The 13,032-nt window shown below is 32.9% G+C and overlaps 2 protein-coding genes across 5 annotated transcripts in view; one reads left to right on the top strand and one right to left on the bottom strand.

Moving 5' to 3' along the window:
- LOC126757364 (mitochondrial thiamine pyrophosphate carrier-like) overlaps positions 1–4,949 on the top strand; it is a 150,579-nt gene extending 145,630 nt beyond the window's left edge. For both annotated transcript variants that reach the window (XM_050471215.1, XM_050471216.1), the window contains one exon: positions 2,998–4,949. In XM_050471215.1, coding sequence (XP_050327172.1) covers positions 3,090–4,127 — 1,038 coding nt within the window. In that variant the 5' untranslated portion in view covers positions 2,998–3,089 and the 3' untranslated portion in view covers positions 4,128–4,949. The remainder of the gene's footprint in view (positions 1–2,997) is intronic.
- LOC126757345 (sodium channel protein 60E) overlaps positions 1–13,032 on the bottom strand; it is a 268,245-nt gene that overhangs the window by 193,222 nt on the left and 61,991 nt on the right. The gene's annotated exons all lie outside the window — the stretch shown is intronic.

A 13,032-nucleotide genomic window follows, 5' to 3' on the forward strand; every position in this document is an offset into this window, starting at 1 on the left:
TATAACACGATCTTCTTGGCCAATCGATCGGCCCAAAATGTGAAGTTATCTACTCATCGAAGTGTTATCTAAATAAATCCATTGATTGATGCGATGTGTGGGAAGTGGCGCCGTCTTGTTGGAACCAAATGACGCCGAGATTACGAACATCAATTTCAGGCATCAACTAGTTGGTTTCATGGCGCGATAATGATTGTGATTGGCGGTTTTGTTCTCATCGGCATAATTTTTGAAGAAATATAGACCGATGATTCCACCGGCCCACAAACCACACCAAACCGTTATTTTTTCGGAATGAAATGGCAGCCCTTGAATCTCTTCAGGTTGCTCTTCGTCTTAAAAGCGGCAATTTTGTTTGTTTACATACAGATTGAACCAGAAATGGGCTTCACCGCTGGTCAAAATTTGGCTCCAAAACGTCGGATCTTCTTGGAACTTTTCAAGACCGGTTTCAGTTCTTATACAATCTCTATCTTGTATGCTTTCAATTTAAGATCTCGATGTAAAATGCGCCAAATCGTTCCGTACGTCAGTCCGAGTTGCAGCGCCGATAGGACTCCCCACGGTCTGCTGACCGAAAATAACATGACAGCTTGACACGACACACTCGTGATCTGTCAAAAAAGGCTATTGAAAAAAGTAGCTCTCCTTGGATCACCCGTTATATTCATAACATATCTTCATGTCACACATTATTTTTGTAAACACTGTTCCTTTCACTCAAATAGCTCATCCTCACAAGCAAACCAGCAGCCAAAAAAGGAGATAAACCAAATTGATACTTTTTTTTTTTTTTTTTCGTATTTTTGCGGCTGCTTTCAATTTATTTGTATTGTGCGCAAACACGTGTATCTGCCCGTTTTGGGATCATATTCCAGCCTTTTGTGGTCTGGTTTCATTCTGTAAGAGTGTTTCGCTTTCATAGCGTTTTCACCACAAAAGGACACAGACAGGAGATAAACCAAATGTGGGCTGTGATGTTAGAGGAAAGCATAAAAATAAATAGTATAACACAATACTTTCGCTTGAAATGAATTTTATTATCATTTTTATTGCACACAACGCGTCTGCGTTAACACAATTACTTACGCACCATTTGAAACTTGCGGCCTGAAATTATGGTCATATATTATGTGGCAAGAATCATAGAATGCTTGATTGGTTTCATTCCATTTTTAGCGCTCTTTTGGTTTTTTCTTTAATACTGTTGTCCTGACTGGTATGCCCTTAGGAGATACGTTATCACGAAAACGTTCACATTACACTTATGATTTAAATAATGGCTAAATGACCAGAAATTTATAAGATGGTCCACGTGTTAACGTCGCATTTGTTACGAGTGCAATTGAGTTGATAAACGTAGCTGAAATTATTGGGAGTTGAAGTGAGGATTGTATATGTGTATTGCATGTTTTGTGAGTGTGGATGTTTGGAAAATTTTTTTGTACAATTCTTACATATGGAGTTTAACGCTGAGCCCACTCTTACCTACATATATAAGACTGCTGCTTCGTAGAATTTCGGAAGCGATCAACTTTGAGTAATTTTTTATATTTATTTTGGCATTGTTAACAATTATTTTCCTATTGGCTTATGGCTTTCTATATAAACATCACTTTAAGTCGTAAGCCTAAATGTAGGCAACGTTTTTAAGCATAAAGCACTGAGCTGCCTACCCTTAAGCGCCAAGCTAATAAGATCTTTGTTTAACTTAGAGCGGGTTTCTATGAATACTGAATTCCTCAAGGCAATTTTCATATTTTTCAAATTTCCGTAGTACTTCAAAGACGTTGACGCTCCAAAATCCATTTAGAAAACTTCGAAAAAGCTTTGATTTCCAAATTTTATCTAAAGGCTAAAATTGGTTGGTTTGATTTAACAGATCATGTCCGAAATTTTGTGTGAAAAATGTCGTTTCGATATTTCGAATTATATCTGAAGCCCTCCATTTGTATTGCAGAGAACACTAAGGACAATTACTACATGCATTACTAAGGTAGTGCCTCCAATTTCTGGGAAAATAATCTTCTTTGGTTCAGACTGTTACTACATATATTTGGATGCTTGACTGATTCACCAAAACGCTGCTCCTCTCATGTTGAGCGTTGGGAGAGGTTGCATTTTCGGCAATTATATGTGGCCACAGAAACATGGCCAAAGGACTGTTAACTAACTTAACTTCTACTTCAACTTTCTCTTTGCCACTATCGTGTGGCGGTCCGGACCGAAAACTTAAAATTTCGCAAGTTGTATCTAACTCTTGTGAAGTTACGTTCAAGTGTAGGAAGATCGCTCTACACCTGGTCCTTTCATCAGATGTATGGGCGCCCTTACTTCTGTTTTCCAACCATTGGTCTCGAATCGAAGGAGCTTTTCTCTAGAGCATCCTCTTCCATGAGGCTGCTCATTTATTGGATTTTTATGCGTCTAACTGTATACATGTCGCCGAAGAGCTCACACAGTTCGTGGTTCCATCTTCTTCGATATTCATCGCTTAAGCGGAAGGTTCCAAAGACCTTTTGGAGAACAGTTCTCTCTCTCCTTCTCTCTCTCACACTCTCTCTGTCCCTATCTCTCCCTTTCTTTCTGTTCGTCATTGTCCATGTTTCTGCGCCGTAAAGAAAGTCGGGAATAATGAGAGACCTATAGAGCGTAACTATTGTTCGTCGAGAGAGAAATCTGCTTCTCAGTTGTCTACCGATCCCAAAGTAGTACCAGTTGTCAGCAGTGATTCTGCGCTTGGTTTCTAGGCTTATATCATTATAGCTGTCAACAGTGAACTAGATCCCAAGAAGCGGGAGATCTTTTTGTGTGACCTCCACAAGACCAACCATCTCGCATATTTTTCTATGCTGGAAAAGGCTGCACTAACTGCTCTGTTGTGGGTCTTCAATATACTTGTATATAGTATATTCTAGACACATTAATACTTTAAGTTTTCGCTTTACATTGATCCTTTAATCAAATTTTTAATTATTTTCTTCGTTTTCCTTTCAGACGAACTCCACTTCAAACGCTTTTCTCAGCGCTGCCTAAAACCAGATCTATTCCACACTTATTTGCCGCCTACTTCAGACATCAAATCGAAAATGGCACCAGCCAGCTCCGAACTGCGCTTGCCAAAGCCATCCGACTTTGAGGGCAGCGTGCATCACACCTCCGCACACGACGATTACACCTCAGCGCAAGCACAACTGAATCAAATTTATGCTGGCGCAATTTCGGGCGCTTTAACACGTACAATCACGCAGCCATTCGACGTCTTGAAGATACGCTTCCAGCTGCAGGTCGAACCGCTCTCCAAGCACAAACAAGGCAAGTACACCTCACTGTGGCAGGCCAGCAAATTGATCTATCACGAGGAGGGTTTGCGTGGTCTCTTCAAAGGACACAATGCTGGGCAATTTATGAGCGTCGTCTACAGTGTAGGACAATTTTGGTCGTACGAACAGATACGCGCCATAATGCGTGACTCACCCTTCATGTCGACGCACATGAACACGATGAACTTTTTAGCTGGCGGTTTTGCCGGTTGCGTGGCGACCATTTTCTCCATTCCCTTCGATGTGATACGCACACGCATCGTGGCACAAGATCCCGGACAGGGCTATCGCAGCATGTTCCACGCCGTGCCGATGATTTGGCGCACCGAAGGCATACGCGGCTACTTTCGCGGCCTACAGCCGACGCTGGTGCAGATTGTGCCATTGGTGGGGTTCAACTTTATGTTCTATAAGAAGTTCAATGAAATGCTGGTGCGCACACCGTTGGCGCGCAACGAATTGCTGCCCACCTGGGTGTTGCTATGCACGGGCGGTGCGGCTGGTGTCGCCTCCAAGGCGGTCGTCTATCCGCTAGACTTCGTTAAGAAGCGCTTGCAGGTGCAGGGCTTCGAACAGCATCGCACGAAATTCGGACGCACGCAACGCTGTAGAGGCGTTTTCCATTGCATCGAATTGACGATGAAAGATGAGGGTGTACGCGGCTTCTACAAGGGCATGTATCCGACGCTGATCAAATCCGGTCTCATGACCGCCTTCTACTTCACCATCTATGACAGATGCAAATTGATACTCTACCATTACTATCACCTCGGTGAGGGACGCACTCCACCGGCCCAATCGTAAGGCAGGCATGCAGGCTTTGTAGGACGAAAAAAGGCGCGAAAAGTGAACATTTTTAACTCGTGGATTGTATCGGCTCGACTGAGGTGTGCATTTCTGGGCTTTGTCTGGGCGCACCTTTACTTATATTTACCTCATTATATACTCTAAGAGCGTAGCATATAGATTGTGATAGCGTTTAAGAGACAAAAATATCACTGCTTATAGTAAATACTACTTACTCGCTTACTTATTTGCATACTAAAATACTTATACTAGAGTTCTAGAGATATCGTTTTGAAAACACTCGAAAGCACTAAATTGAATTGTGTAGACATACATTAAGCTAAAACTAACTATTTACCCCTTATCTCTTTCTCACTCTCTCTTTCTCTTTCTATATTCCTAATATTACTTGTACTACTCGCATTATGTAGTTTGATTTCGCGGACAAAAAGATGCCCACCAATATGTCGTTTAGCACATATTTGTAAGCTGAAAATTACTTTGCTTGAACTGTATTTAACGCAATCGCAGTTGTTGTAATTTATGCTCAATGCATCTCCATTTAACACGCTTAACAATCGGATCTCCTAAATGATCATCAAAGATCTTGAGTAAGAAGTGGAAGAATTCAATGTGCTTACAACGCATTTCCCTACATTCGCATGCGAGTTCATCCTCACATTGCTCAGCTTAAGCTTCGATAGTTAATTATAATAATATATTTTTTTAATTCGTATATTATTTTATTTATTAAAGGAGACAAGTAATTAAGCGAATTATATTTAAGACGATTTAATCTGTCTAAGATTTCACAATAAATGCTTGCTGACTGTTTGGTAATTATTTGGACATTTATTTAAACAACAAAAAGAACAACTGAATTAAATTCAAAGTACTGGTTAAAAAAATACATATTTAATGAAAAAAAATTTTGTTTAAAAAACAACAAATTTAAATCTATAAAATTAATTGTCTTGGCATGAAAAGGATAAAATATTGAATAGCATTATTCTCAAAAAATGTCAAGTAAGTTTAATATCTTAAATATTAATTAATACAAAACCAAGCTAATGTCAGCAAAACAACTTCAAATTAAAATAAATAAATAAATTGACAAAGCAAGTTATAAAAACTTATTTTCAAATAAATAATATACTGTCATACTAAAAGTAGATATAATAAAATATAAACAAAAAATAAAAGTAAAAGTGCATCGATATAGAAATAATAAAAAATACTATAATTTTAGAAAAAAAAGATAATTAAAAATGTTTCAAAAAATATTAATATTATTTTTTGCTTAAAGTCCAGGAATTTTTTAAGTTTTTTGTTATTTTTATTTTAGGTAAATATATTTTTTTTCTTTGAAAAATAAAAAAAATATATTTTTATTATTTTTTTATGCTTTATTTTTTTTTTTAATTTTTTTTAAATATTATTTTTTTTTTATATTTTTTTTATAGTTTTTTTTATATTTTTTTATAGTTTTTTTTATATTTTTTTTTAAATATTTTTTTTTATATTTTTTTTTTTTTTTTTTTTAATATTTTTTTAATTATATTTTTTTTAATATATTTTTTTTAATAGCCTTCGAAAAATAAAAATATAATTTTATGCTTTTTTTAAATAAAATTCTTTTTATATTTTTTAAATATTTTTTTATATTTTTTTTATTTTTTTTTTAATATTTTTTTTTTAATATATTTTTTTTTAAATCTTTAGTTTATTTTTTTGAATACAAAAAATATTATTTTATTTAAAATAAAAGCGTTAATAAGAAAAACCAAACTTTAATGATTAAAGACAGCCAAAAAATTACTAGATTTAAAACAAAATGCATATATTTTTACATATGTATGTTTATATATTGTTTTAAATAATTAGTTTTTAATAATGTTCAATTTATTGCTTTTGTGTTTATGTTTTTTTTCTTTGAAACTAAAATTATGTTGTTATTACAAAAACAAGCGTAATTAACAAAAAAGAACTTGAATGATTAAAATATAACAAAAAACCTAACAAATTACTAGAATTCAAGAAAAAAATATTAATATTTTTAAAAATAATTTTTAGTTTATTTTTTTTTTTAAACAATATATTTTTTGTAATACTCGCTTAAAGAAGACATGTAATGCAAAAAACATTGAATTTATAAGCAATTTAATTCCATAAATATAATGGAAATAGTTTAAAAGAGACAACAACATTAAAACGAAATATTATAGATCAAGTTGCAAAAAAATTAAAATATAATAAATAGAAGAAAGCAAATAATATTAATTATTTAAAAAGCAAAGTTTTCAAAATGATTAAGAAAAAGTATTAATCTGTATAAAAATAAAATTAATCAAAATTTTACTAACAATAAAGAAAAAAGTTTAAAAATTATAAATTTAATATAAAATTTTATAAAACTTAAACTAATAATATTAATTAATTAAAAAGAAACCTTCCAAGACTATTAAAAAATACGTAAAGAAAACAATTATTAATCTATATAAATATAATTATAGATAAACATAATACTACTAACAAAATTAATAATAATAATAATAACAATAATAATAATAATAATAATAATAATAATAATAATAATAATAATAATAATAATATAACAATAATAATAATAAAAATAATAAAATAAAGAAAAAAGTTGAAAATTCATAAATTGAATATTAAATTTTATAAATTACGTAGATACTACTACTAAGAAAATAAAATAAAGAAAAAATATAAAAAACATAAAAAATATAAAGCACAACTTAATATGTCAAAATAAAATACAATTTTGGCAACATTAATGTAAACAAAATTAAAAGAATTTAAACATAAAATAAGCTGAAAGATCATATTTCACATAAATATATGAAATATATATAAATATATAAAATAACTAAAACGTAAAATAAAACAAGAAGTAAACAAATAACACAAATATATAATAAAAAGATTATTTAAAATTAAATATTAAAAACTATAGTATCTTTGGACTTAATTATTGTTTGGTATAGCGGAGCTTATTCTTATTTAAAATTCATATATATTTTACACAAATCAGGATGTGACGGAAATTAATTATTTTAATTGCAAGTAAATAAAAAAATACAGTTATGATACCACAAATCAGTTTAAAAAAATCGAAAAATAAAATTTTTATAATTTGTTTTGCTTACATACATATGTAAGTATTAAATAACATTATTTTTTTTTTACTACAGTTTTAAATTTTATTTTTTTATAATTTCTTTATTATGAAAATTTAATTATTATTTTTTGTTTTAATTTCTTATTTTTTATTATTTCTTTATTATTAAAATTTCATAATCTTTTAATTGTTTCTTTAAATTGTTTAAATTTCTTTCTTTATAATTTCTGTACTTTTAAAATGTAATATTTTTTTTATTTTTAAATTTCTATATTTTATTATTTCTTTAATATTCACATTTAATGTTTTTTATTTTTAATTTTTTTTTTATTTTTTATTATTTTTTTATTAAACAGTTTTTATTATTATTATTTTTATATTAAATTTTATTTTTTTTATAAACAAGTTTTTTATTTTATTTTTTTATTAAAAAATTTTTTTATTAAAATTTTTTTTTGTTATTATTTTTTTATTATAAATTTTTTTTTATTATAACATTTTTTTTTATTATTTTTCATTAAATTTTTTTTTTATTATATTTTTATTATAAAATTTAATGTAACTTTTTTTGTTAAATAGATAATAATAATAGTCTAAATAGACAATATTTACTAAATTTTAAATTACGAACCACACTTTCCAATATCCTTCAAATAGCATTAGATATTTTTAATTACTACCATATCCAAATTATTACAGCCCTAATGAAACCAACATATCCGGTTACTCGTCGTCATCACGCATCATCGACAGATGCGCACTACAATTAGCCAGCAAACGCACAGGTGAACATAAAGTACGAGCACATGGCGATGGAAATCAACAAAATATGCTTTGCCTTCCAGTGCACAAACTACGACAACAACAATACTCGCACAAATGTGTTATTGCACTTTGTTGCTTTCACTGCATTGCTTTGCGGGAGTAGCGATCTGCCTAGAATTGGAACGTATGGTTGTTTTTGTGACGCTCGCAGTAAATATTCGCGAAGCAAACGGACTTTTGTTGTTTATGTTTGCCTGGTAGAGCAGCTGCACTGATAGGCTCAGTGTAGAAATTTTTCGTTATTTTATATTTAACTAAAAAGGAGTTTTAAGCACTAGGCGGTCATAAGTGATGAGAAAGTAAGTCCAGAGATCAAGATGAAATAATTGGTTGCTGAACAAAAATTTGGCTTCCCTACCAGAAGCACATAAATAACGAGGCGGTTGTCCAAATATGATTTAGTTTGCCTAAACAGGGACAAGAATTCTTTGTTGTTCCTTAAAAGTGTAATCCTACAACACCAACCAAACAAGAAGGTCAATGAAACGATTGGAAATAGTGAAACAAATATTTTAGCGCAGCCAGTTGTTATTGCAGCTGTTTTGCATAGATCAACCAAATCAATGATAGGGTGTATTGGGAAAGGCTATAGAAAACTGCGGCTTAGAACGAATATTTGTTTTTGCGGTGCTGAAAATATTGACACCTTCCACTTTTCTATGTTCGCTTAGTAGCTGAGTGATACAATAGTATATGAGCTTAAATATTTTTCGGTGTTTTCATAACACAACAGCAAAAAATTGTCTGCCGTGTTCCCGAGAATCGTTTGATCTATTTGATAATCCAAACTGTGTGTAGCAGGAGCTCAGAAAATATAAACAAACACTGGTTATAGCAATTTTTGTTGTTCTCTAATTATTTGAGTCACAACAACAAGCAATGTCATATATAGTACATTGAAGTACATCGGTACATCGGCAGGGAATCTGTTTTATGAAACCAATATTTGTTTTTGTGTTAGGCGAGACTGTGTTTTTTTATGCTCGCCTGGTAGTTCTGTGGTAAAAATGAGTTGAAAACAAATTTTCTTCCTGTCTTGTTCTTCCTCTGCGATCATGAAAAAACTGATATTTCGAATAGTCTTGGGCACACAATTTTGTGCACTAGCAGGCGCCCAGCATTCATAAAGCACGCTGATGTTTTTCGTGTTGTTATTCCGAGTTCGACTGTTTCCTAGTACTGGGATATTAGTAACAACAAAATCATTGCTCAACTAAAGGATTACAGAAGGAGCAACAAATAAAATAAAGTCAAGCGTATTGTTGTTGCAGCATGCTGTTATGTTGTCAGCAGTGCCAAGTCGAATATTTGGAACGTGTCTTTGTTGTTTGTTTCTTCTTGAGTGCTGATCTATTATACTGTTTGGAATCGCTACCTACTGTCACGTTATGAGTGCCGGGTGGCTCAGTGAGGCTTTGCCTTACTTTCTTAGTGATCGATCATTTAATTTTTTTATAAGTACATACATACATACAGCAAGATCGTTGTCGAAATGTTGTTGTCCCTTAAACTGGAGTCTCTAACATCAAAACCAGGAAGACTTGCATATTTGAGTGAAAAAACTTGAGAATTTGGAACGCAATAAAATTATTGTTGTTTGGAAGCTATTTCCTTAATGGGATTGAGCTGTGTAATTCATTAAGTGGTAGAGGAACGTAGAGGATAATTGGAACCAGCATTTGTTTTTCTTTATTATAAAGAGGGACAACAATAATGAAATGTGGATGGCTGAAGACAGTTGCTTACAGCTACGTTATGAGTGCCTGATACTTACTTATTCTGCTCATAACTAGCACAATGATCGCCAAGCGAAAAAACATATGCGGCGGTCCCATATGGTGTTTGCGTGTACACGAACTTAATTCCTAGTTGATCACACGAGCTAATAATATAATGAGTTTGATATACTTATATTTCATTAGGATCTTTTTCCTAAACTATGTCATCAGCTGCTCTGACTTGATCGTCAACTTGAACGAATTGAGTGTAAAAATTAATATCAAGACTCTGAGAGACTCAAGTTCACGGTGAGAGTGATGTAATAGCAAAAGGTGAGTGTATTATTGCAAAAGCAATTTCTTGTCGTGTAATGTTCGAGTTACTCATAGGCTGATCGTTCTCTACAGTTTTGCCAGATTGTATGTAGAAAAATAATTGATGGGAATCCTTATAACTACTTACTGTGTGAATATTGCTATGCTCACCCGTGGAAATACATTTAATATTTCGAAATTGAAGGCGAGATCTTAAGGATTGAAAATACTGTGCACATGGAATTATATATAATATTTTATTTATTAATATTTACAGTCATTAAATAAATTAATAATATTTAAGTTATGAATCAGTTAAATTTCGTTTGGTTTGAAGTTCCTCGTGTTTTCATATTTTATTATAAGAAACAAAAAAATATAAAATAAAAATAATAAAATTTGAAATTTAACTATCTTATCGAAGTTTTTTTACTACCTTTTTTCTAAAAATTTAATTTATATACATAATTTGATATAATAAATATAAAAAAACTTAGATATTGAGCTGTTTGAATGGGAAATTGTGTCCGAAATCCAAGACCTGCTGATTAGTTTTATATACTTTCTTAAGTATTTGGTCTTAAAAACTTTAAGCTGCCACCTTTTAGTAGATATCTTTCTTGAAAAGCTTTTTTTGCGCCAGTACTTCAATCATAGGTTTGAAATAGCCCACCAGAATTCATGAATTCGTAAATTTTGCATCGAATCGTTTGCTGTTGTAATGAATTTGGCACTATGTAATTAAAAAATGTGCCTAAATGTAGGCAACATATTTTGTATAGTATGACCGAAAGATAGAACGATATCCTCGTAGTCAGTTGTGGTTATGTGGCAAGAGAGCAATCAAAATTATTGTTGCCTACATTTAAGCGTGCATATTCCAGACAGAAAATTACTGAAAGAAAAAGTAATTTAAATAAAAATAATCTGAAAAGAAACAAAAAATAAATAAATTAATAAATTAAGTCATAAATTTATTCGAAAGCATATTCTATATTTTCTGTGGTGAAATTATATTGCTAAAATGTAAGTATAAAAATAAAAATAATAAATGTAAAAAAATCATATTCTTGGCATAAATATCTACAGCTCTGCTAATGCATTTCATTTTCATCGTGAAAATAATATATCTTCGTATGCTTGTATATAGCGAATTTATTTTCACCAACACGCGAATGCCATTTTCCATATTCATTTAAATGCAAAACACAATTTTCTTTGACAGTTGATGGATTTTCGCCCACACGAGCAGTGGACATTTTCGCCTGGCAACTCCTACTTACTACTGCAAAATGCTGGCGCTCCGCTCCAACGACGCGCACCGGCGCTGCGTGTCTGCTCACGCAATTTCGTTTCGCTTGTGCACACATTGACACAGAATTTCGACAGTTTGCCCATTCGTATTTATTGAGTTATTCATAAATTTGCTCTTCTTCCACTCGGAGATTTATGCATTTAAACACCCCTCCAACCTCCCTTGGTAGATACCGTTCGATACATCTCTGGCAGTTTCTTCATCTGTTTCGGTGTCGTTCGATATTTGCATGGAGATATTTTGAGTGATGACAGCGGCGTTGCTTGTTGAATGCTGAGCCATTGAGTTATTGTCCTCGCTGGGTGTGTTGAGGACTCACTCTTTTTCTCCATGCTTAAGCTGGGCGCTTTTATGTTCTGCGTTCATCACTTTTGCTATTGTTGTAGTAGCAACAGTTGCATTGGTTGCCGTTTATTGACAGCTCAGGTTCGTTGCCAACTTAATGGGTTTTATAAGATGTCAATGGCAAAACAGAGATGATTGACTGCCCTGCTACCCAACTCTTTACTTGCTCGGTCGCACCAATGCTTCCTGAGTATTCATCTTCTTAAGTAAGGAGCAATATTTTTACTCTGTACTATTTTTGTTGATTTGTGTAGGTTTTTCATCCTTGTATTCATATCGCACTTCGGACGTCCTCAATTTCATTTGAGCATTTCCTCTCACGCATTGCTTGTCCTTGTTTCGCCTTGGCTTTGTGTTTGGGCGCACTTAAGTGGGAAGTACTTAGCGATTATCAGCTCTTAACTGAAGGATGCTTAATTGAGCCTCCACTGCAGAAATGTTGCATGAGTGGAGAGAGTTGTTACGGCTGACTTCTGGGAAATTAAAGTCAATAGTACATGACGGGTGAATCTATGAAAGGGTTTTTTAGATTTTGTTGCAAAATTGCTAAAAATGTTCAACGGTTAACATGTTGAACCAACGCCTGTTTTTGATTTTAGATTTGTGGTACGGTACTGTCATATTATACTAAAAAGCATTCATCATTTGAAAATTCTCGGTTCTCGTGCTCTAGTCCTCTCGGCGAAATACCTTCCAAATATTTTGCCTCAACGACAGTATTCATGTTTAATTGATGATCGACATTATGAATTATATAGGAAAGAATGTATGAACCTCACGAACTTCCCTATCATGCTGCAGAGCTGAATAGTGAAGGTACAATCTTTTATAAGAGTGTACAGCTGTTGCCGTACGCCGATGACATCGATATCATTGGCCATAACAACCGCGCTGTTAGTTATTCTTTCTCCAAGTTGGACAAAGAAGCGAAGAAAATGGTTATAGTAGAGAGCGAGGGCAAGACAAAATATCTCCTGTCATCAAACAAATAGTCATCGCATTCGCGGCTTGACTCCCACGTCACTGTTGACAGTCATAACTTCTAAGACGTAGATAGTTCCTCTATCTTGAAACGAACATTAACACCTACTACAATGTCAGCCTCGAAATCCAACGTAGAATAACTCTTGCTAACAAGCGCTACTTCGAACTGAGTAGGCAATTGAGAAGTAAAGTCCTCTCGGCAAACAAAGACCAAACTCTACAAGTCATTCATCATCACCGTCCTGCTATATGCTACAAAGACATGGACGATACATT

This window comes from Bactrocera neohumeralis, chromosome 4, assembly GCF_024586455.1.
Source record: "Bactrocera neohumeralis isolate Rockhampton chromosome 4, APGP_CSIRO_Bneo_wtdbg2-racon-allhic-juicebox.fasta_v2, whole genome shotgun sequence".
Lineage (NCBI taxonomy): Eukaryota > Metazoa > Arthropoda > Insecta > Diptera > Tephritidae > Bactrocera > Bactrocera neohumeralis.